General features: G+C 38.0%; 1 protein-coding gene across 2 annotated transcripts in view; it reads right to left on the bottom strand.

Annotated features, from left to right (window-relative positions):
• Positions 1 to 25152, bottom strand: part of SGO2 (shugoshin 2) — a 57623-nt gene extending 32471 nt beyond the window's left edge. The window contains exons 1-6 of one of the 2 annotated variants that reach the window (XM_014344040.4): positions 24545 to 24664; positions 18939 to 19511; positions 18186 to 18320; positions 16128 to 16303; positions 15157 to 15234; positions 8644 to 8729 (exon numbers count right to left, since the gene is read on the bottom strand). In XM_014344040.4, the coding sequence (XP_014199526.3) occupies positions 8644 to 8729; positions 15157 to 15234; positions 16128 to 16303; positions 18186 to 18320; positions 18939 to 18981 (518 nt within the window). In that variant the 5' untranslated portion in view covers positions 18982 to 19511; positions 24545 to 24664. Of the gene's footprint in view, positions 1 to 8643; positions 8730 to 15156; positions 15235 to 16127; positions 16304 to 18185; positions 18321 to 18938; positions 19512 to 24544; positions 24665 to 25032 lie in introns of those variants that run through there. The other variant, XM_034954778.3, reaches the window with a different exon arrangement.
• Between the last annotated feature and the right edge of the window lie 269 nt (positions 25153 to 25421).

The raw sequence follows: 25421 nt of genomic DNA, 5'->3' as shown, positions 1-25421 counted from the left end.
TAACAGGATTTTATTTTTATGACTGAATAATATGCCATTGTGTATATATCTTCCATACTTTATCCACACATCTGTTGATGGGTGCTTAGGTTGATTCCACATGTTGGCTATTGTGAATAGTGCTGCAATAAACATAGGAGTGCAGACAGTTCTTTGATACACTGATTTCCTTTTTTTTTTGGATATATACTAAGCAATGGAATTGCTAGATCATATGGAAGGTGTATTTTCAGTTTTTTGAAGAACCTCCATGCTGTTCTGCATAGTGGCTATGTTAATTTACATTTCTACCAGTATATGATGATTCCCCTTTTTTCTTTTTTTTTTTTTGCTACTTAGTTGTTTAAGCTCCCAATATATGCTGGTTATTAATCCTTTCTCAGAGAGACAGTTTGCAAATATTTTCTCACATTATATGGGTTGTCTCTTCACTTTGTTGATTGTTTCCGTTGCTGTGCAGAAGCTTTTTAGCTTGATGTAATAATCTTAATTGTCTATTTTTGCTTTGGTTGCCTGTGCTTTTGAGGTCTTACACAAGACATTTTTGCCCAGATCACTCCTGAAGTGTTTCCCCAATGTTTTCTTCTAATAGTTTCATAGTTTTGGGTCTTAGATTCAAATCTTTTATCCATTTTGATTTGATTTTTGTGTATGGTGAGAGATAGGAGTCTAGTTTCATTCTTCTGCATATAGTTATCCAGTTTTCCCAGCACTATTTATTGACCACTATCCCTTTGTAAGTTCTTGGGACCTTTGCAGAAGATGAGTTGGTTGTAAATGGTGCATTTATATCTAGGTTCTCTGTTCCATTGGTATCTATGTCCATTTTTATGCCAGTACCATGCTGTTTTGTTTACTACAGCTTTGTCATAAATTTTGAAGTCATGTAGTGTGATGCCTCCAGCTTTGTTCATTTTGCTCAAGATTGCTTTGGTTACTCAGGGTCTTTTGCGGGCTCAAATAAATTTTAGGATTTTTCCCCCTTATTTCTGTGAAGAATGTCATTGGTATTTTGATATGAATTGTATTGAATCTGTAAATTGCTTTGGGTAGTATTTTCATTTTAACAGTATTAATTCTTCCAATCCATGAGCATGGAATATCTTCCCTTTTTTGGTGTCCTATTTCTTTCATCAGGGTTTTGTCATTTTCCTTCTATAGAACTTTCACCTCTTTTGGTTAGATTGATTCCTAGGTATTTCATATTTTTTGTAGCTATGATAAATGGGATTGCTTTCTCGACTTCTTTTTCAGATTGTCCACTGTTGGTGTATATAAATGCTACTAATTATGTTGATTTTGCATCCTGCAACTTTACTGAATTCCCTTATGTGTCCTAACAGCTTTTCAGTGGAGTCTTTATAAGATCAGGCAATCTGCAAACAAGGCTAATTTGACTTCTTCCTTTCCAATGTGGATGCCCTTTATTTTGTTTTCTTGCTTAGTTGCTCTGGCCAGTACTTCAAGTATTATGTTGAATAGCAGTGAAAGTGGGCATTCTTGTCTTGTTCCAGTCTTCAAAGTACAATGCTAGATGTGGGTTTGTCATAGATGGCCTTTCCTACTTTGAGGTATATTCTTTTTATACCCATTTTGATAAGTGTTTTTATCAAAAAGGGATGTTGAATTTTACCAAAAGCTGTTTGGCATCTATTGAAATAATCATACAGTTTTTGTTCTTGTTTCTTTTAATGTGGTGAATCACATTGATTGATTTGTGTCTGCTGAGCCATCCTTAAAACCCTAGCATGAATCCCACTTGATCATGGTGAATGTTCTTTTTAATGTGTTGTTGAATTTGACTTGCTAGTACTTTGTTGAGGATTTTTGCATCTATGTTCATCAGTGATATTGGTCTGTAGTTTTATTTTTTCGTTGTGTCCTTGTCTGGTTTTGGTATTAGAATAATGCTGGCCTTGTAGAGTGAGTTTGGAAGTAATCCCTCCTTTTCAAAGAGTTTTAGTGGGATTCATAATCATTGTTTAAATTTTTTGTAGAATTCAGCAGTGAATCCATCAAGTCCTGGGCTCTTCTTTTTTTGAGACAGGGTGTTGCTCCATCACCAAAGCTGGAGTGCAGTGGTGTGAACACTGCTCACTGCAGCCTTAACTTCCCAGGCTCAAACAGTCCTCCCACCTTAGCCTCCTGAGTAGCTGGGACCACAGGATTAGCCTGATAGGATTAATCCTCACAGGATTAGCCACCATACCCAGCTAATTTTTTATTTTGTAGGGACTGGATCTTGTTATATTGCCCAGGCTGGTCTCAAACTCCTGGCCTCAAGCAATTCTCCTGCCTTGGCCTCCCAAAGGGCTGGGATTATAGGTGTGACCCACTGTACCCAGCCTGGGCTTTTCTTCAATGGGAGAGTTTTTATTATAGCTTTAATCTCATTACTTGTTATTGGTTTGTTGAGGTTTTCTATTTCTTTATGGTTTAATCTTGGTAGGTTATATGTGTCCAAAAATGTATTCATTTCTTCTACATTTTGTGATTTGTTGGTGTATAATTATTCATAATCGTCTCTAATAATTATTTATATTTCTGAGGTCTGAGGTGTTATGTCTCATCTCTTGTTTGATTTTATTTATTATAGTCCTCTCTCTCAGTCTAGCTAAAGGTTTGTCAATGTTGTTTATCTTTTCAAAAAACCAACTTTTCATTTTATCTTCTATACTTTTTTAGTATCAATTTTATTTATTTCTGCTCTGATCTTTATTATTTCTTCTGCTAACTTGGGATTTGCTTTGTTCTTGCTTTTCTAATTCCTTGACATGTATTTTTAGGTTGTTTATTTGAAGTTTTTCTCCTTTTTTGATATACGCATTTATTGCTATAAACTTCCCTTTCAGTTTTGCTTTTGCCATACCCCATACACTTTGCTATGTTGTATTTCCCTTTTCATTTAAGAAAATTTTTAATTTCCTTCTTACTTGCTTCTTTGACCCATTGGTTGCTTAGGAGCATGTTGTTTAATTTCCATTTGTTTGTGTATTTTCCAAAGTTCCTCTCATTATTAATTTCCAGTTTTCTTCCATTGTGAAGATACCAGATATGATTTATATTTTTTTGAACTTGTACAGATTTGTTTGTGCCTAAGATATGGTCTATTCTTAAAAATCTTCCATGTGTTGATGAAAAGAATGTGTATTCTGCAGCAGCTGGGTGAAATGTCAGTTAGACCTATTGTATCTAGTGTGCAGTTTATGCTGTTTCTTTGTTGATTTTCTGTCTGGATGATCTGTCTATTACTGAGAGTGGGATGTTAAAGCCCCCTACTATTACTGTATTGCAGTCTCTCTCTCCTTTTACATCTAGTAATGTTGGCTTTATATGGAGCTGCAGTGTTGAGTGCATAGATATTTATAATTGTTATATCCTCTGGTTGAATTGACCCCTTAATCATATAGTGATCCTCCTTTACTGCCGGTTTTTACAGTCTTTGTAGTTTATCTTATCTGCTACGAGTACAGCTACTCTTGCTCTTGTTTTCTAGTTGCATGGAATATCTTTTTCCAGCCCTTCTCCACTTTGTCTATATGTGTCTTTGCAGGTGAAGTGGGTTTCTTGAAGGGAGCACGTAGGTAGGTCTCATTTATTTATCCATTCAGCTACTCTATGGCTTTTAACTGAAGAACTGAGACAATTTATATAAAAACCCACAAAAGAATTCTATAATTTAACTCCACCCTCCAACATTTTGTCTTTTAGTTGTATCAATTTACATATTTTTATATTATCTATTAACAGGTTGATATAGTTTTGATAAATTTATCTTTTGGGCTTCATGCTAGAGTTTGAGTGGATTGCACACCATAAATACAGGTAACAAAGGATTCTGAGTTTGTCTGTGTACTTAATTTTACCAGTGGGTTTTATACCTTAAAAAGTTTCCTTTTGCATGGTAGTGTTTTTTACTTTCAGATTGAAGAACTCCCTTCTGCATTTCTCGCAAGATGGGTCTTGGTGGTGGTGAATTTCCTCAGCTTTTGTTTATCCGTGAAAGACTTTAGCTCTCCTTTAAATTTGCATGACAATTCGTTGGACACAATATTCTTGCGTGTCAGTTTTTTGTTGTTGGTGTTGTTTGAGTGCCTTGAAAATGTTGTTCTACTCCCTCCTGGCCTGCATGGTTTCTGTGGAGAAGTCTGTTGCCCCATGAATTGGAGCTCCTTTATGTTATTTGCTTCTTATCTCTCATTGCTTTTAGGATCTTCTCTTTGTCTTTGACCTTTGAGAGTTTGATTATTATATGCCTTGAAGTAGTCTTATTTGCATTGAATCTGTTTGATGTTCTCAGGCCTTCCTTTACCTGGACATGTATATCTTTCTCATGTCTTGAAAAGTTTTCTGTTATTACTTCTTTGAATAAGCTTCCTATGCCTTGCTCATGCTCAGCTCTCTCTTAAACACTAATAATTCTTAGATTTGGTCTTTTGGGGTAATTTTCTGTATCTTGTAGGCACTCTTCATTCCTTTTCCTTCTATTTATTTTTCTCCTCTGACTGTGTATTTTCAAATAGCCAGCTCACTGATTCTTTCCTCTGCTTGGTTCATTCTGCTGTTAAGAACCTCTAAAGAGTTTTATAGCTCAGCAAATGTATTTCTCAGTTCCAAGATTTCTGTTTGACTTTTTTTTATTATTTTAATCTCTTCGTTAAATTTCTCTGATAAAGTTCTGAGCTGCTTTTCTTTGTTATCTTGGAGATCACTGAGTTTCCTTAAAACTACTATTTAGAATTCTTGGTCCAAGAACTCACAAACTGCCACTTCATCAGTCACTAAATTTCTGCTTTTTGTCCTTTTGGGAAGCTCATGGTTTCTTGTCTGCTGTAGTTTCTAGTGAGTGTAAGTCTATGTCTTTGCCTTGAAGGATTATTTATTCCAGTTTTCTTTGTCCAGCCTGTTTTGGATTTTATTGAATATATCTGCCTAGCAAATCTTTTTTTTTTTTTTTTTTTCAGATGGAGTCTCGCTCGATAGCCCAGGCTGGAGTGCAGTGGCAGGATCTCGGCTCACTGCAAGCTCCGCCTTCTGGGTTCACGTCATTCTCCTGCCTCAGCCTCCTGAATAACTGGGACTACAGGCACCCACCACCACGCCTGGCTAATTTTTTTTTTTTTAGCAAATCTATACTGCTAGTTTGCTGCCTCCTTTTTGGCTCCAGGTGGTGCCTTCAACCCAGGTTCACCTTGGAGCTAGTAAATGGTTTGACCACTGCCTGTCCCAAAATGGGGGAGGTCCCAAAGGGTTTAGGACAGCAATGTGGGAAGGCTGGCTAGGAGTTCACACCCAGGGGACCTGGGGAATGCACCTCCTACAACCACTCTCATTTGGTGCTTCCTTTGGCTGAGTTACAGAGCAGAGTTTCTGGGCTGGGGATGGTAGTCCAGCCTTGCTTGTCTGTCTCTGCCTGTCCTCCGGGATATTTCTCCCTTCAGGCAGTCATAATGCTACCCATCAGTTAAGGCAAGGACAGTTCTCCTGACAGGGAACTGAAGAAGGTGGGGAAGCTGGCTGACCATTTCAATTTTGCTTTTTCCAGTATAGAAACTGTGAGTTGAGGGGAGATTTTCCACATAGTTCGGTCCTGGCAGAATGGGAGGGAGGGGCATCGCACATGTGGAAGTGCAGTTCTCCTACCATCTGCTCAGAGTTTTTCCACCTCTTTTTGGCCCCAGGAAGTATCTCAACTAGCTTGAGCTCTGGGCTGTTGATGGTGGTAGATCTTGGCACTGTATATTTTGTTTTGTTTTGTTTTGTTTTGTTGGGGCAAGAGAAGCCAGCTTATCTTACACTGCCGTTTTAGAACCAGAACCAATAAAGATTTTCTCAAAAGGACACAAAAATTAGTAACCGAAAAGGCGGGTGAGCGAGAAGATACACACCTCCCCGCCACAAACAAAGTTGGATTTCATAAAGAGCTACTGGTCATCTAAAGACACCATTCAGAGAGCAAAGGGGCAAGCCACAGAGTAGAAGATACACGAAGAATATGCCAGGCATGGTGGCTCACACCTGTAATCCTAGCACTTTGCGAGGTTGAGGTGGGCAGATCACTTGAGCTCAGGAGTTCAAGACTAGCCTGGGCAACATGGCAAAACCCTGTCTCTACAAAAAGTATAAAAATTAGCCGGGCATGATGGCATGCACCTGTAGTCCCAGCTACTTGGGGGACTGAGGAGAGAGGATCGCTTGAGCCCAAGAGGTCAAGGCTGTAGTGAGCTGAGATTGCACCACTACACTCCAGGCTGGGTGACAAAGTGAGACCTTGCCTCACATACAAAAATATGTATACAAAGAACACCTTAAAAAATATGACAGATAACCCAATAGAAAGTAAACATATGAAAAGATACTTAACTTCTTAATTATCAGGAAAATTAAAAATAAAACCACAAAATGATACCACTACACATCCCTCAAAATGGCTAAAATGAAAAAGACAGACAATAACAAGAATTGTTGAGGATATAGAACAACAGGAATCCTCATATATTGTTAGTAATAATGTAAATTGGTATAACTCCTTTAGAAAACTACTTAGCAGTTTCTCCTGAAGCCAAAGATAGATAGATAGATAGATAGATAGATAGATAGATAGATAGATCGATCTCCCAAGTAATTCTACTCCACACTATATACCTAACAGAATGTGTGCATACCTTCATCAAAAGGCATATATGTGGCAGCCCTATTTGCAATAGACCAAAACTAGAAAACCAAGTCAGGTGTGGTGGCTCATGCTTGTAATCCCAGCACTTTCAGAGGCCGAGGTGGGAGGATTACTGGAGGTCAGGAGTTGGAGACCAGCCTGGCCAACATGGTAAAATCCTGTCCCTATTAAAAATACAAAAATTAGCCAAGAAGAGTGGTGGGTGCCCATAATCCCAACTACTTGGGAGGCTGAGGCAGGAGGATCACTTGAACCTGGCAGGTGGAGGTTGCAGTGAGCCAAGATCGTGCCACTGCACTCCAGCTTGGGTGACGGAGCAAGACTCTGTCTCAAAAAGCAAACAAACAAACTGGAAAACCAACAAAATGTTGACCATAAGAAGAATGGATACATTGTAGTATAATCATACAATTGAATACTATACAGCAATGAGAACAAATAATTTACAACTACATACAGCAATATGGATGAATCTAACAAACATAATGCTGGGCAAAAGAAGACAGAGACAAACATACATACTGTATAATTTCATTATATGGAGTTCAAAACCATGTAAAATTAATTGATCTATAATTAGAAGTCGGTATAATATTTTATCCTTGGGTAGGTGTTGGGTAGTGGGTAGTGACTAGAAAGGGACACAAGGAAGTATCTGAGATGTTGGTAATATTCTGTTTCTTGTTCTGGGTATGCATTACACAACAGTGTTCACTTGGTGAAAATCCACCATGTTTGAATATGTATAATATACTTCAAACAAAAGTTCACTTAAAGACACACAATACAATTTTTTGGAGGACAAGTTGACACTTAATTTGCATATCTATATGAAACAATACATGAATAATGACAACATACTTTTGAAAAACTACTAAGGATCTAATAAACAACAAAATTTACTATTTTAAAATTACAACAATTAAAATGTACTGGTATGAAATGGTAATAACACACATAATAGGCAAGTCAATGGAACAAACTACAATGAATTGAAAGTGATACAGTAAATATGAGAATTTTTTACTATGGCACAGATAGCATTTCAATAAATAAGTGCATTTACTTGTGCACTTAAGTAAAAGCATTAAATCTATATGTTATATATAATAGAAAGAACATTTCTAAAAGAGACAACAGGATTTTGGTCAATGCTATCAATTCATTCAATCATTTTGCCTCTCTGAGCATCACTGACTGACTTGTAAGATGACAGATTTGAAATAGGGTGCTTTCTATAACTTATAATCAAATTAATAAAAAATGAGAATTGTGCACAGGAGGATAAGAGCAAAGACAAAAGTTAATTTTGTTTGTTTGTTTTTTTGAGACAGAGTCTTGCTCTGTCGCCCAGGCTGGAGCGCAGTGGCGCAATCTCGGCTCACTGCAAGCTCTGCCTCCCGAGTTCACACCATTCTCCTGCCTCAGCCTCCCAAGTAGCTAGGACTACAGGTGCCCGCCACCACACCCGGCTAATTTTTTGTATTTTTAGTAGAGACGGGGTTTCACCATGTTAGCCAGGATGGTCTCGATTTCCTGACCTCGTGATCCTCCTACCTCAGCCTCCCAAAGTGCTGGGATTACAGGCATGAGCCACCACGCCCTGCTGGTCGACAAAAATTAATTTTAAAGTTTAGGACAGTACACAGGATAATAAAGGTAGAAACAGTCATCAGATTTATCCAGCAAAAATCAATATGAGGCCAGGAGTGAACTAGATGAAAAGAAAAAAAAAGAACTATAAAGTAGCAAGACATTACAAATAAACCTGGTTGGGGGATTGACCGTAAGTTTCCTTGGAGTCCTAGAGAAATAACCTATAGCAAGACACTACAAACCAGCTCATTTCTACGTTAGTAGATAACTACAGGTTGATGATCCTGAACACTGTACAATACACACAAACACTAATTGTGTTATATAAAATCTATATACTCTGAACTAGTGTAATTCAAGCCCATATTTACCTTGCAAATGGAAGACGCATCAACTTGCACTGTTTACTAATTCGTTTCTTCTTGCTAGCTGACAGTAGAAAGGAACTCTGATGGAACTATTTTTGAAAAAAATAAAGAAAACAAAGTTTCTAACCTTATTAAATCATGTTAGTTATCACAGTACCAAATTATACAATGACATTAATAGTAAAAGAACAATTTTTGCATTTACCTTTAATAGTTTAATGAGAATAATGTGATAATAAGGTTAAAACACAGTGCATCCTTAATCATGCCAACGAAAGATAATCACTGCCAACATTTTGGTATATAACCTCAACATTCTTCTATGTGTAGGAATAAATACATGACTATACCTACACAAATACAATATCTTTACATACATGCAATATGTTCATGTCTACATATGTATTATGCAATATTTTATTGAATTTTATAATACATCTTTTAAATGGCTTTTTAAAATTCAAAATCTGGGTGATTTTAATATATCTTTTATATATTTACTTATCCATATTTCTAAATTTTCAGATACAAACATGTTTTAATTATTAATAAACACCAGAAAATTAGGCAACACACAACCATGTTTTTTATTACAGAGCTAAGCTGTAATAGAAACAAGAGAATGGTGCCAAATTATCAAGCTGATTTTAAAATTCATATGAAAATGCAAAAGACCTAGAATAGCTAAAAAAACAAAAAAAATTTTGAAAAAGAAAAAAGTTAGGAGGGTTACAGTAATTGAGACAGTACAGTATTAGCATAATGATAAGACAAATAGATCAATGACATAGAACAGAGAGTCCAGAAATGGATTCACATATATTTGGTCAATTAATTTTTGACAAAAGCACAAAGGTCAAAATGGGGAACCTAAACTTCCACACTCACCAGGCTATAATAAGACAACCCTCTTCCAAATCAGCAGTACCATCAGAAAAGGCTTGGGACAGCCCAGTGTTAAAGAGCACATCCCCACCCAACAATGTCAGTGGAGGACATATTTGGATCTCCATCCTGTTTCATATTCTTTTTATGAGATGGTCAGTTGGGTGTAGCCATTAAAAGAAGGTAGAGACTCAGGAAAAAAATAAAGTTTATTATACTTGCAGGTCCTAGAGACAAGAGGTACAGCAGGCCATGCAGAGCCACACAGAAAAGACACTAGGATGGTCAGAAGGCAGAAGATGGGAACGAGGGGAAGGTTTAGGCCAGAGCCTATTATTGGAGTTTCCATAGGAAAGGCAAGACAGGGCAGGGTGAATAGTCTAGAATTGGCTAGTTTGAATAATTTTGGCAGGCTCTAAGACACAGGAGAGGTAGGTCTCTTGTTGCCTAGTACCTGACCCTGGGACGATCAAAGCAGAGGACCATTGCCTCCTGAGATATAAAGGCCAGACAGGGGAGATATGGCTCTGGATTAGTTAGCTTGCATATCAAAAGTGCTATGGTTTTGAATCTCTCCTCCAAAACTCATGTTGAAACTGAATTACCATTGTGATGGTATTAAGAGGCAGGACCTTTGAGAGGTAATTAGGTCATGAGGGCTCTGCCCTCATGAATGGATTAATGCTGTTATTGCAGGAGTGGGTTACAGGAGTCTGGTCTCCTTTTCTGTCTTGCATGCTTTCTTGCCCTTCCACCTTCTATCATGGGATGACATGCCAGATGTCAGCATCATGCTCTTGGACTTCCCAGCCTCCAGAACTGTGAACCAAATGAATCTCTGTTCTTTATAAATTACCCAGTCTTTTTAGAGAATGAAATCTCAAATGAAAAAAGAAAAGAAAACAATAAATTACCCTGTATGTGGTATTCTATTATAGCAGCAGAAAACAGACTAAAACAAAAGACATGCTCCTGGCTGGTCCCTTGCTATCTCTAAAAATTGGCTAGCCCTGAGAAGGGCAGTGTCTCCAGCCAATAATGTTTTAAAAGATGTAAAAACATCATAATACACAGAAAATAAAATGTCTATATGCTATACATCCCCATTCAGTGATAGGAAGGAGTTCCCCTCCCTCTCCTCTATGGTGGGGATAGAAGTGGTTTAATAAAGAACTAGGATTTTCATCACTCTTCAGTAGTAACAACCTCCCCCCTTCATTATCCTCCTCATCCTCATGTCAGCAGAGGCCATGAAAGTAATGAGGTGCGCCCTTCCCTGTTCCAGCCATAGTGGTGTCAGCCTGAACTCTCAGACCCACTCATCAGTTATGCCCACCACAGTGTTGTCAACAGAGGCTGAATGGGAAGTCTAAACTTCAGTCCCCACTTGGCAGTAGGCAGCACCTCCCCTTACCACCAGTGTAGTGTCAAAGGAGGTCTGCTTAAACACAAGATGGAAATAAGATCCAATGTCTTATAATGCATCTAAAATGTCCAAGATACAATCAAAAATCAATCACTTGTCATACCAAAAATCAGGTAACTCTAAATTTGAATGAGAAAGGACAATAGATATCAACACTGAGATGACACAAATGTTGGAATTATCTGACAAAGATTTTTAAAACAAGTATCATAAAAATGCTTCAACAAGCAATTACTAACATGCTTAAAACAAATGAAAAAATGGAACATCTCAGCAAACAAATAGATACAAAGAGCCGAATGGAGCTCAGAACTGAAAAATGTAATAACCAAATAAAATAAAATAAAGTAAATGGGCTCAACAGCAAAACCGAGAAAAAAAAGGGGGGAAAGAAATCGCTGAACTTGGAGATAGAACAATAGAAATTACTCAAACTGAACAAGAAAGAAAAGAGACTGAAAAAAATAACAGAGGGTTAGGAATTTGTGGAATAGCAAAAAAGATAAAACATTCCTGTCATCAGAGTCCTAGAGGAAAGGAGAAAGAGAAAGAGGGCAGGACTGGAAAAGTACTTGGGGACATTATGGCTGAACATTTTTCCAAATTTGATAGAGACATCAACCTACAAATTCAAGAAGCTGAGTGAACCTCAAAAAGATAAACTCAAGGAAATTCATGGCAAAACACATCAAAGTCAAAATTCTCAAAACTAAAGACAATTTAAAAAATTGAAAGTATTGAGAGAAAAATGGCATCTTACCTACAGTTAACAATAAAAAAAAAGCATTGACTCAAAGTTAGAAAAGTAACAATGAACCACAAAAAGGCAAAAGAACTTATTAAAAATAAAAGCAAAAAATGTTTGAAACATCAAACATTAAATTAAATTAGAAAGATGATTCTTTTAAAAGAATAAAATAAAATAGAAAAATCACAACAACCTAAGATAGTGGGGAGAAAAAAGACAAATAAAAGCCCAAATACATAAAATTAATCAACTGGGGAAATGCAACACAGACAAAATTAAAAGAATAATGACAGACTACTCTGGTCAACTCTGTGAACATCAATTTAAAAACTTAGATGAAACAGATAACTTTCTAAGGAAAAATAATTTAATAAAACTAAACACAAAAGAAAGAAAGACATTTTCCTAAGGGGACCAATATCCATAGGATAAATAAAGTCAACAAAAAGCTACTATCACTCTCATCAGTAAAGTCCCAGGTCCAGATGGTTTCACAGAATAATTCTACAAAACCTTTAAAGAAAAACAATTATAATACTGTATCACTTTTCAAGAACATAGAAAAAGTAAAACATCCAAATTCTTTTTATGGGCTTAGTATATATAACATTTTTATCAATGCCTAAAGACTGTATGGTCTTATGTTTTTTTCCATGCATAGAAAAAAAACCTGAGTCCTCACTTATAACTAACAATAGAAAAATCTTAAGCAAAACTGGCAAAAAAGAATTCAGCAGCATATTAAAAGAAAAATCACTTCTGAAGTTTATTACAGAAATGTAAAATTAGGAAAGTTACTAAAATAAATAATCATACTAAGCCACCTAAAAAGACCACATCATCATCATACTAAAAAGATACTTACATTATTTAGCATTATTTGTATTTAAAAAGCTCAAAGAGGGACTGCAGGAAATATACGTACCTTACTTATTTACATATAAAACAAGCATCAGTCTTACTGGGGAAACACTACCTAATATTTTATATGTATTTATTGCATCCTACTATGTTCTAGATGTTGTTCTGGTAAAGACATCCCTGCACTCAAAAAGCTTACATTCTGATGGGATGAACAATAAACAAAATTGTCATACAGTGTTAAGTGTTAAGGAGAAAGATTAAAGAAGAAAAGCAGGATATGAAATGTAAGTGCAGGGGTGGGGAGTGTTTAAATTTATGCAGAGTTGCTAGGGAAGGCTTCACTGTAGTCACTTTTGAGTCAACATTTGAAGGACGGGAACTTGTCACATGCAGACAGAACATGTACAAAGGCACTATGGTAGCAGCTCACCTCTGAGGGAGTGGGAAGAGAACTGCACTGAAAAGGTTAACGAGCGGAAGAAAGAGGAGAGTAGCAAATGAGGTGGAAGAAATAACAAGAGTTTCAGTTTTCAGATCACATCAAGCAATAGATAAGACTCCACTGTAGAGTTTGAAGCAGAGACTAACATTTTAACAGGATCACTCTGGCTGTTATAATAAGAAGAGAATACATAGAGGAACAAGAGAAAAAGTAAGAAGGCCAAGTTGGGATGCTAATATTAATACAATATGTAAGTAAGAGATAACAGTGCCTTGGACATGCGTGGTGAAAGAGGATTGTGAGAACTGGTAGAATTGTAGACTGATTTTGAAGGCAGAACTAAAATGATTTGCCAAAGGATCAGATATGGGGTGTGAGAAAAAGACAGGAAAAGAGAGTTGTGATTACCTTAGATGAAAATCTCAAAAAGAACTGGTTTGGTGGCAAATGTGAAATTTGAGATGGCTTTTAGACATCCAAACAGATGCCAAGTAGGTAATTAGATATAAATTGTCTGGAGGTCAGAGGAGATGGCCAGGCTGGAGTTACAAATTTGAAAGTCAACAGTGTATAGCAGTAATTAAAACCATAAGATAGAATAAAATTATTTAGGAGGAGTGAATGTAGATAGAAAAGAGAAGTCCAAGAACTGAGTCATAAGGCATTCCCAAAACTTAGGAAAATAAAGAGAAACCAGCAAACAGACTGAAAAGGAATAGCCAGAAAGGTAGGAAGAGACTTAGGAGTGTGTGGTATTCTAAAAGTCATGTGAAGTCAATAGAAGAACCAAGAATTATCCGTGGGTTTTCGCAACATGGACATCAATGGTGACTTTCAGGATTTAGTGGACTGGTGGTGAAAACCCAACTGGCTTGGGATCAAGAGAAACTAGAGATAGTGAATAAATCTCTCAAAAAGCTTTGCTGTAAAGGCAAGAAGAGAGCTGAGATAGTAGCTGGGAAGTAGGTGAAATAAGAGGTTTATTTTTTTTTTTTTAAGATGAGAGATGATAACATTTTTGCATCCTGATGGGAATAATCCAGAAGGGAGGGAAAAAATTAATGATGCAAGAGGGAAAGGCACTCTACACTAACACAAGCCAACAGCAAAGGATAACCCAAGTGTCCAACAACAGGAGCCTAGTGAGGTAGATTGCAAGTCCACTCTGGATCTATCCAAAGCAGCACCAAAAGAGAATGAGGAATCACTCCACATAATCATATGGAGAGATCCCCAAGATATGTCACATAAAAAGGTATAGAACATCTGGTATAGCATGCTATCTTTTGTGTAAAGAAGAAAAGTAAGAAAATATTTATTTTGTTTGTTTGTTTTTATATAAAGAAATAGATGAAAGCAAGCACCTGCATGAGGTACAAGGAGAAGACAGAACGGAGAAGAAAGTAGCTGAAGGCGGACAAAAGCATGTGTGAAACTTTATTCTATACTTTTCTTATCTCGTTCTGATGTTAGAACAGTACGTCTATATGACCCATCACCTGCCCCACTTAGTAACAACTAGAAAGAAAAAGAATTTTAAAGCTTGGTATGCAAAAGTTAGTCTGTTAAATAGTAAGTTCAAGAAGGTAGCTACCAAGAATGTATACTGTGCCTTCACCTCCAGCTTCTCCATCTACCTGCTGTCCAGTTTTTACTTTTCCTTAATCTAGATGTTGACCTCAGCCCTCTGAATTCTCCAAAAAGAACCACATGAAAAGCATTTGGGAAATTTAGAATTTGTTTTAGGAAACAGTATAAAGTAGGACCAGCCTCTATTTTTTTCCCCAATTTTTCAATTGTGTCCATCTTTAAAACAAACAAACAAAAAACAAAAACCCCAAAGTCTTTCCTCACTTAAAATGCTTCCTTTCTACTAATGTCTTTATGTTTCTGAGTCCATTTAGGAGCCAGTATGTTCCACTAACCTGTCTAATCCTGTTACTTTTAATAAAAACCTAATTTTCATATGACATTTTCAATAACCAATTATACAAAATGATAATATGCTGTTAGCCAGTTAAAACTGATATTATCATCAGTCCTTTGCACAAAACTTGAAATGTGAATCTCTAACCTTGATGTTATTTAAGTAATCTCAGTGATCCTCAGTAATCTAAAGAACAACACTATTTACATATAAATTCTACTTACCTCAGAAAGACTGCTCATTTCAATTGCAGTTATCAAGTTATTGTTCATGAGAGCTTCTATGTCTATAAGCTTCTTATTCTGCACATGTAAAATAAAGACCCCTTTTAATCAGTTAAGACTTGTAATTTATTATAATATCAGGCATTTATGAATGCCATCCATGTGAGAAAACTTAAAAAATAGCTGATATCATATTGAGCTAAAAATTGAGATCACATTCAGCTAAAATGGTATATTATATAGTACCAAATAGTATTATATAGTCCAAATAGTCATACATATCATACATACATACATGTATACACACACACACATATGTTGAATACTTTAGAACAATTTTAAGTTTTCCTATAAACATTTTTCTATCTTCTCATAGTAATATATCACATGGCAAGAGAATAGTTTGTCAGCCACCGGAATTAAACCCACAAGTAGAGTAGGTCCTTTTTCCATTATAAAAAGTTCTACTCATTTTAGATTTAGATCTATAGTTGCAGCCTAGCTAATCATTGGCTCTCACTGTCCTGTCTGTGAACAGAGTTGAAATTTGGAAGGAAAAGAAACAACTATAATTCTCATTCTGTTTAGCTTGTAGCCAGGTAAATGCTGAGATTAAAAAAGAATAACAACATTCTGGGAATTCATTTCCTTTCAAGAACACTGGAAGAACTATGACCATCTTTTAAAAATGTATTAATATACCAAGCTTTGTTTATGATTAGCAATCGAATGTTGGTCAAAGTATTATACTGGTTTACACAGCACACAAGCACACATTTAGAATGTAGATTTAAAACACATATTTTATTACCCATTAACAGTTTGTACTTTGACATAGACTTACATGGTATACTGACTTTCAATAATTTTTCACTATTGGAGATTTGAAAAATATTTTTAGAGCTTCTATAATAATGCAGCTAAAAGATTTAAGTTATAATTAGAATTCAAAAACAATATAGCTTACATACCAAGTTATTTAGCTTTAGGCGAAGAAATGTGTTCTCAAAATTCAGTTTCTCTACTTCTTTTTGCAATAGCATCTTTTCAGTTGTAATTCTTCGAGAATTCTCTTTTTCTCTACTAAGAGCCTGAGCTAATGCCCTGTTGTTGTGCTTTAAAGATATTTTGAAAATAGAAGAATTATCTGTAAAAAGATTTTTAAAATGAGTTAATATTGAGCTTATACCTTAAGAAATTTTTATATTCCTTAGTAAAACATAGACAAAATGCATTTCACAAGTTTTAACTGAAGATTAGAAAAGGGAATAACAATACAGATGTAGTTTTGAGAAAAATAAACCCAGAGTTTAGAGGTGAGGAAATGAAAGCTAGACAGAAGATGAAGAATTCAAGAGTTGTGAGGAATGTGGAATATGTATAAAAAAGGAGTAAGAGGACTGCAGCGCAGACATAGCATTCTACATAATTAGATCAGTCACAAAAACTAAATCTTGATACTTGCTGCTCTACCTAATTTCCTACCTTTGACTAGCAGACAGAATGGAGAAACTGATTCTGCAGCTCGAACTGGAAATGTCCCATAGGAATGAGGGTAGCCAATCTGGGAAAATTCTAAAGCCAGCTTCTACAGCTCCAGAACTGAACAAATTACTTAATACTCCCAACGCCCATTTTTAAACTTTGAGTGATAGAGCCATACTTTCTCTAATGTTAGACAGAAAATCTAAACCCCACGGGACCTTTTACTGCCATCTAAAAGATTCTACCTCTTATTTCTAGGCATCTACTGCAATCTAAACTTGACTCCTCTTTAAAAGCACTATGTAAATATGATTTAAATCACGCCTGAAATTGCTTTTCTGTTGGAAGCAAAGAAATTTCATTGTGAATTCCTTGGTAAAGCTTACCATAAATATAGTGTGTTCCCTTAGTACATTTAAAATATTATATTTTCATAATTTTAACTTACATGTCACTATTCAATAACATATGCCACTGAATAAAAGTCTAGTGTATGTGAAATAAGTTTTATAAAATTTAATAACATTTTATAAGTACTCAGGGAAAACTTGGGATTCTGCAAAACAGAGTCCAAAACAGTACTTTACCTTTGGCACAGAGAGAGTAGTTTTGGATAGCCATCCTTGGCATAGCAAATGGAAACTGACTACAACAAGCTTAGGATTTCCAGAAGATAAAGAGTAATAACATTTTCCTGTTGTACTCCTCAAAGTCAGCATATTCCTTCATAACAGGGGGTGTGGAATAGTCTTGCCAAAGGGAGTAAGCAAGAGCCAGTGTAAGGAGTGGCCCTAGAGACCTAGGTGGGAGCTGCATCATGATTTACAGGCACCCAGGAGGCTGGGTTGTTTTAGAAGGCACACGTGATTGTCCTTCGCAGGAGCTATATCAGCAGATAATGTGACTAAAAGGATACCTCCCCAACTCCTGCTAAGATGGGTATGAACACTGAGATAATTTTCAGAAGTAATGAAAATTTATCTTGGGGAGTTTTCCCACCTCCTTTTTTTTTTGCCCTTCTGATGCCTTAACTCCAGAATTCATGAAATTCCATTTCCAAAGTGCTCAGTGTCTTCATAAGATTGCCTATATAAAGTCACATGTATATATATATACACACACACACACATATATATACATTATATATATACACACGTATATATAAGCACCCAGTGTGAGCCCACCTCCTCGAGGCTACCCATCATCCAGTTGCCACAACATGCCAGAACAACCTGCTACTCTTACTACATCTGTTCCAGAAAAGTCATGTTGGTAGTTTTTTTCTGCGCTGTAGAAAGTAGCTGTCTTGGGTCACTGCAGCCTCACTGCTGAAAATTCAACTGTGTCACACTTAGGGTAAATCATCAAAACCACCCAACTAACAGGAGTTGAAGGAGATAGGAAGAATCAAATTTAAAAAGTTATCAGTTAACAAAATGGTCATTTTAGTAATTTTCTGTACTTGATAAAATAAGGTAGCAAATATATAACAATTCTGGGGAAAAGTTAAAACGTGAGTATATTTTAAAACTGATGGCACTTACTTAGTATTTTTGTTTTTATTTTTGAAGCAAGAGAAACATTCAACTTAGTAGTCTTTGAAATTCTTTTGTCTTTCAAATGTCTCTTAATTCCTGAGGTAAAAAGTGAGCCAGTTTCCATCACTGGGCACTCCATCACTGAAATGAAAGAAAAAAAAATCATAGTATTGATTAATAAAAGAAAAAGGATAACTGATAAATACATTTTAAAAAATAACAATCATGACTTAATATACTTTGTGCGTTAAGTATTTGCTAAACTTTGTATAAAATCTGAAAGTATGAATGTAATCAAAAGTGGCTTAAGGTATAATCCAAAAAGGTAAATGATTATTTTTTTCATTTAAGCCTACATTAATCATCTATGTACCAGGTGCAGGGGACAGATGACAGGATATGGTCTCTGCCCTCATGGAATGCATGGTACAATGCGGGTACAGACAGTGTTTTCATACAATGTAAGAAGTATAACCTTAGAGATATACATAGAGTTTAAAGGAAGTACAGAAGAGATATACCCAATCCAAGGTGGGGAAGGGGGTTGGAGAAATAGGAAATCTTAAATTTGTCTATTAGATTTATGGCCTATTATAGAAACAGGAAGATAAAGAAATCATTACATTATAGTATTACAAGAGTAATGGCTACAATACACAATGCAGAGGAGAAGTGATTAACTGTGCCTGGGCAGAGGAAAAGGATCAGAAATAGCTTCACTGAGAAGCAGCAGTTGATGTTGAGCCATGTAAGACCAACCTCCCCATGCCTCCATTTCCTTCCCAAGCCTCCTTGCCTCCATCTGAAGAGATCTAAAAAAAAAACAAACAAACAAACAAAAAACTCTGTCACCTGCACCTGCCTAACCCTCAATACTCAGCCTCCCCACCACTACCTGCCTTGAGTCCACAGGACTCAGCTCACTATGTCAATCCAGGACTCAGCTCACTTTATCAATCATGGCAAGAATCCCTCAACTCCTGGGTCCCGTTCATTCCCCTCACTCGAATCCCCTAAGTGCTACACATTCCTCATCTGGTCCTGTGGTAAGCTGGAAAATGGTCCTCCAAAGTTATTAGATCCCTTTAATTCTAAACCTCATGTGGAAAAAGGGCCTTTGAAGATTTGAATAAGTGAGGATCTTGTAATGGGGAGATTATCCTGGATTATCCAGGCAGGCCTAAATACTATCACAAGAGTCCTTACAAGAGACAGCAGAGACAGGAGTGATGCAGCCACATGCCAAGGACTGCCAGCAGCCATCAGGAACTGACAAAGCAAGGAACAGATTCTCCTGAAGAGCCTCCAGAGAGAGTGCAGCTGGGAATACACCTTGAGGTGGGAAAACCAGTGATAACTGAATTTAGACTTATGGCCTCCAGAACTGTGGGGAAATACATTTCAGTTGTTTTAAGCACCTCATTTATGATAATTTGTTACAGCAGCCAAAGGAAATGAATACAGCCTGCCTATCTTACCCTTGCCAGACTCATGAGGTCCTCTAGAACTCACATTCCATCATCAACCAAACCTCTACAGCCTCAATCTCTTCTCTGAATGTTCCCTTCATCTTCTTGAACCACCCTCTCCCCTGAGGACACAGATTCTCCTGCAGTCCTGTCAGGCAGGCGCTGTTTTCCCTCCCACACCCCTTCTAGAGGCTACAACACATTCATGCCTGCAGACCATTCATCTTCCCTCCTCCCTAAAAACTCCCATCCTTGAATATACTGTCACTAGACTCTATTACCCCTTTCCCTTCACTGCTGTTATCAATCCCTGGGTCACTCCTCTTTATGAATTATTTCATATCCTCACTCATTGTTATTCTCTCTCAGAACACTGAAGCAATCTGTGGAGAACTTTCTCAAAACTTCCATTGCAATTACCTACATACCATACCTGTATCTGTGTATCTGTTTTCTCTCCTGTTGTTAGGGATCAACTGTGTTCCTAGATACGGATCCATGCACTGGATCCCATGCCTTCCTGCCTCCTTAAAGACATCACTCCAACAATTCTTTCCCGATATCATCAATTTTTTTCCTTTTCCACTGGACCATTCTCATCAATATACAAACACACTGCTATTTCCTCACCTTAAAGAACCCTCTTTTGTTCCCACTTCATACTCAGACTACCACTCCAATTCTCTGCAGATCTTTACAGCAAATCTCCTTGAAAAAATTGTCTATACTCAGTTTCCAACTTTCTCATAAACCTACTTCAATCAGGCTTTCACTTAGACTATTCCACCAAAACTGCTTTTTTCCAAGATCTCTGATGACTTCTGTGCTGCTAAATCTAATAGTCAATTCTCAGTCTTCATCTAACTTGATCTATCACCAGCATTTTAATGTGGTTAATTTCTCCTTCCTCAAAAATTGTATTTCCTTGGCTTCCAGAACATCAAACGCCTACGTTTTTTTCCTACCTACCTACCTACCTGTTCTTCCTCTGTCTCTTTTACAGGTTCTTCCAACCTCTAACAGGGTCTTTCCTTGAACTTCCTCTCTTTATCTACACTCCCTTCTTTGGTGATTTCATACAGTCTCATCACTTAAAATACCAGCCAGATGCCAAGAACTCCATAATTTATGTCCTCAGTTTGGATCTCTTTCCTGAACGCTGGATTCATGTATCCAACTGTCTACTCCACAATTCCACTTGAATAACTAAAGTAGATGCATCAAATTTAACTTGTCCAAACCTGCTTCACTCAGAGCATTTTCTATTTCAGTTCATGGTAATTTCATCCTTCCAGTTGCTCAGGCCAAAAATCTCTCTCATATCTCAACTTACCTTCACAATATATTTAGAATCTGACCAATTCTCAGTATGTCCATTGCTGCCAACCTAGTCAGAGGCACTACCATGTCTCACTTGAGTTTCTGCAACAGGCTTTGACTCCCTATTTCCACTGCTGCTGTCCCTACAGTGAACTAATCTATACAATCTAAAACTCTCCCATGGTTCCCACTTCTCTCCAAAGTCCTTAGTACGGTCTCTCCACTAGCTCTACACTTCTCTAATTTGAACTCCTCCTCCTCTCCCTCTATCGCATTCCCCTCAGGCCATACTGGCCACCAAAATCTAGCTGTTTGGAGCATATGCCAGGCATTCTTTAGCCTCAGGTCCTTTATACTGGTTATTCTGCATTTAGAATAAATGCTGTTTAGAAACATCTTCCTCCAGATATACAAATGGCCCATTCACTCTCCTCCATCAAGTCTCTTCAAATGTCACCCTCTCAGTGAGGTTACTTAAAACTGTAGCTCCAGGCTGGGTGCAGTGGCTCATGCCAGCAATCCCAGCACTTTGGGAGGCTGAGGTGGGTGGATCACCCAAGGTCAGGAGTTCGAGACCAGCCTAGCCAACATGGTGAAACCCGTCTCTACTAAAAATACAAAAAAATTAGTTAGGTGTGGTGGCAGGTGCCTGTAATCCCAGGTACTCAGGAGGCTGAGGCAGGAGAAATGCTTGAACCCAGGAGGTGGAGGCTGCAGTGAGCTGAGTGAGATCAAACCATGGCACTCCAGCCTGGGTGACAGAGTGAGACTCCGTCTCAAAAACAAAAAAACAAAAAACAAAACAAAACAGAACGAAACAAAACTGTGGCTCCTTCCCTCAACATCTATCACTATCTAACATACTATAGATTTATTTATTGTCTGTCTTCCCCAACTAGAATTTAAATTCTAGGAGGTCATGGATTTTTATGTTTTATTCACTGATATATTCCCCAGCTCATGGAATAGCGCCTTACAAATGATATCAACACAGTAAATATTTGTTGAATGAATAAGTAAGTCTTAGAAACTAAGAACTTGTCAGGCATCAAGATTAGGAAGGGCATTCCAGGAAGAAAGAATGGCATGTGTAAATGCATGAAAATGAAACATTTAAGAAAATACAAGTGGTCCCTTGATGCTGGAATGCTATGACCTGATTTCCCTGCTTCCCTTCACAGCAAAACTCCTTTAGAGAGTTGTCTATACTTGCTGTCTCCAATTTATCTCCTCCCAGTCTCTCTTGATCCACTACAATGAAATTTCTGCTCTCACCACTACTATATGGAAACTGTTCATTAAGGTCACTGAATTACTATGTTGTTAAATCAAATACTGTGGTCAGGCCCAGTCTCTTTTTACTTGATCTATGAAAAGCATTTAATATCAAGTCATTCCTTCCTTTTGAAATACGCTCTTCACTTGGTTGCAAAATAGCACATTCTTCTGTTTGTTCTGAGGCAGGATTTTCTCCTGCCTTGCTGACCACTTCTCAGTCCCTCTTGCTGGTTATTCTTCAACTCTCTAACCTCTTACCACTGGAGTGCCCCAGATCTCAGTCCTTGGATCTCATCTCTTTTATATTTACATATACTCCCTGGACTATCAGCCAGTATCCTGGCTTTTAAATCTAAATGCTGATAACTCTCAAATTTGTGTTCCCAATCTAGACTTTCCCCTTGAACTCCAGATTTATTCATCCAACTGCCTACTACTCATCTCCAACTAGGATTTCTAACACACATCTCAAATTTAACATGTCCTAAACTCCCCCCACCCCAACCTACTCCACCATGTCCTCCCTAGCTCACTTAATGACAACTCCATTCTTTCAGTTGCTCAGGTCAGAAAGTTCCTTTCATATCCCGCATCTATTCTATGATCAATTATGCTGACCCAGCTTTCACAATATATCCACCTGGGCTACTTACCACTATTTCTACTGCTACCACTTTGATCCAAGTTGCCATTCTCTCCCATGTACATTATTTGCTATAGCTACGTGAATGATGTCCCTGCTTCCATTTTCTCCCCGACTATCTATTCTTAACCTAGCAACCACAATGATCCTTTTAAAGCTTAAGTAAATTCATGTTACTCCCATGTTAAAAAAAACTCTCCAGTAGCTTTCCATCTCACTCAATCTTTAAAATGGCCTAGAAAGTACTATACAATTTGACACTTCTCTTCCCCAATTAATCATCAGTGAACCTTTCTAATCCTTTTCATTAATCTTTCTCTTGCTCAATAATCTCTGGCCACACTGCCTACCTTGACATGCTCTAAAGCAGAAACTTTTATTCCTTCTTCCCTTTGTATCAACTCTTCCTTCAAATGACCACAGGGCTTGCTCACTTCCTTCGAGCATTTGCCAAAATGTCACTTTCTTAGTGAGCCTTCCCAGTCCAAACTACTTAAAAACTGCACACTTACCCCCATTCTCCCCTTGTTTTATTTTTCTCCGTTAACTTATCAATGTCTAAGATAAAATTAAATAGTTAACTTATTATCTGTTTTCTCCTACTAAATTGTAAGTTCAATGAGGGCATAAACTTTTGTCAAATTTGTTTGCTTCTGTACCTTAGTACAGAAATGTGCCTGCCACATAGCAGCTGCTGGATAAACATTTGTGGAAGAAGTAACTATGAATGAATGGAAGAACTTTCCAATAGAAAAACCGCCCACTCTTGGAATGGGTCTCCTTTGAAAGTGTTAAGCAGATGTTGGGAGGTGTCAAGCAAATAACGGAAAGATGGTTTTAGAAGAAATTTCTGCAATGGGGAATAAGTTGAACCAGAAACCTTTCAAGATTAAGGCTCAACAGTTCTTTTAAACGTTTTGCCAGAAAGAAACTTTAAAATCAAAGATCACTATCTATCTCAAAGACAGTAGAACACAGAAACTCCCCACAAACTGTTGCATCTCACACACCTGAAAGGGATCCTAACATAGAAATCTAGTTCATCTCCCAAAAAATCCAGTCTGGAATATCAAATCTCACTTTACTAATTAGGAAACCACAGCTGGACTGCCCTCCCCAATAAGCTGGTTCTGACACAATTCCTTAATTTAATAAACGACACTGTCAATCGCCTATTCAAATCCTCATGCCAGAAATCTGGGAGTGTTCCTTGACACTGCCCTGCAACCCCCTACATCAATGACCTCACCAAGGGAAACTTCAGGAGCCAGAACCAGGCATTTGGGGTACTGTTCCAGGGTGATTTACCATATAGACACTGAGACATTATGATAGTGATTACAACTGTGTTGGAGCTCCAGTTCCAACGTTTCATAGCTATGTGATCTCAACACCTCTTCGTCTCAATTTCCAGATTTATAAAACCATAAAAAATAAGGGCATCTCCTTGTAGGGACTAAATGAGCCAATGTATGTACAGTGTCTAGTACGGGACCTGGTAAACTATCAGCACTCAATACCAGCACTCTGTGACACTTGTTCGGCCAGCATCTCGACTATCTATAAATACGAAATACTCAGTTCCACATCCAATTCTCCTGAATTGGATACCTCATCTAAAAAATCATTGTCCCTATTCTCTACTGAAATCCTACCTGTACATCAAGCAGCTCAAGTTCTAAGTTCCAAGTTCTCCCTAGTCTTCCATCACCCCTTCGCCTTCAGCCAGCCTCTCCAAACGAGAGGGCTCCTTCGAGAACTTTGGCACGCAGTCCCTAACATTCATTCCGCAGACACGTACTGAGCGCTCACAATGCCCTAGAAACTGTTCAAGGGAGTAGAGCAGTCCCAGAGACAGAAATATCTTCCCTTAAGTAGCTGACCTAACTGGTGGCTCTCCCCGCTCGCCCTGCCGGACGCTCAAATCTCAGAAACAAGAGGCAGCGACTCAAAGCCAAAACAGGACTCCGTCAACGAACCCCTCGGAGCCGGAGAGGGGCCGCCGTCCCGGATCCCGGAGGACAGAGGGCGGAAGACGAGCCGGAGACCGAGGCGGACAACGCCTAGAGAACCGACTCAAGAACGACACCGATCCCGACAGGGAGAGGGCGGTCACGTCAACTGCCGCAGGCCACTAACTTACCTCTCTTTCAGCGTGGGGCACCCCCACCCAGCTCCGGGCGCTCGGCGAGCAGCAGCGGCTGCGGCTTGGGTTTAAACGCTACAGCCGTTGGCGGTTGCCCCATCAGCCAATCGGGTCCTGCGAAGATGGAGCAAAGGAGGGCGGTTACTAGGAAGTGAAAGGCGGAAAGGGCGGGACGCCGCTGCTAGGGCAGGAAGGGGCGTGCCCAGGCGAGCCGGGGGCGACACAGTCTGCGTGACAGGGGTGCTCTTCCGCCCCGTGTTGGTGGCGGTCCGCTGTCTCCTGAAGCGTTGATGGAAAAGGAAACTCTCCTCTGACATTCATTATCAATCACATGTCTGAAAGGCTTGACAGCCACCTCAAGTCTGTTAGAAGGTTTATGTTGTTTA

The sequence above is a fragment of the Pan paniscus genome, chromosome 13 (assembly GCF_029289425.2).
Source record: "Pan paniscus chromosome 13, NHGRI_mPanPan1-v2.0_pri, whole genome shotgun sequence".
NCBI lineage: Eukaryota > Metazoa > Chordata > Mammalia > Primates > Hominidae > Pan > Pan paniscus.
This window is presented reverse-complemented; position numbering and strand designations above follow the sequence as displayed.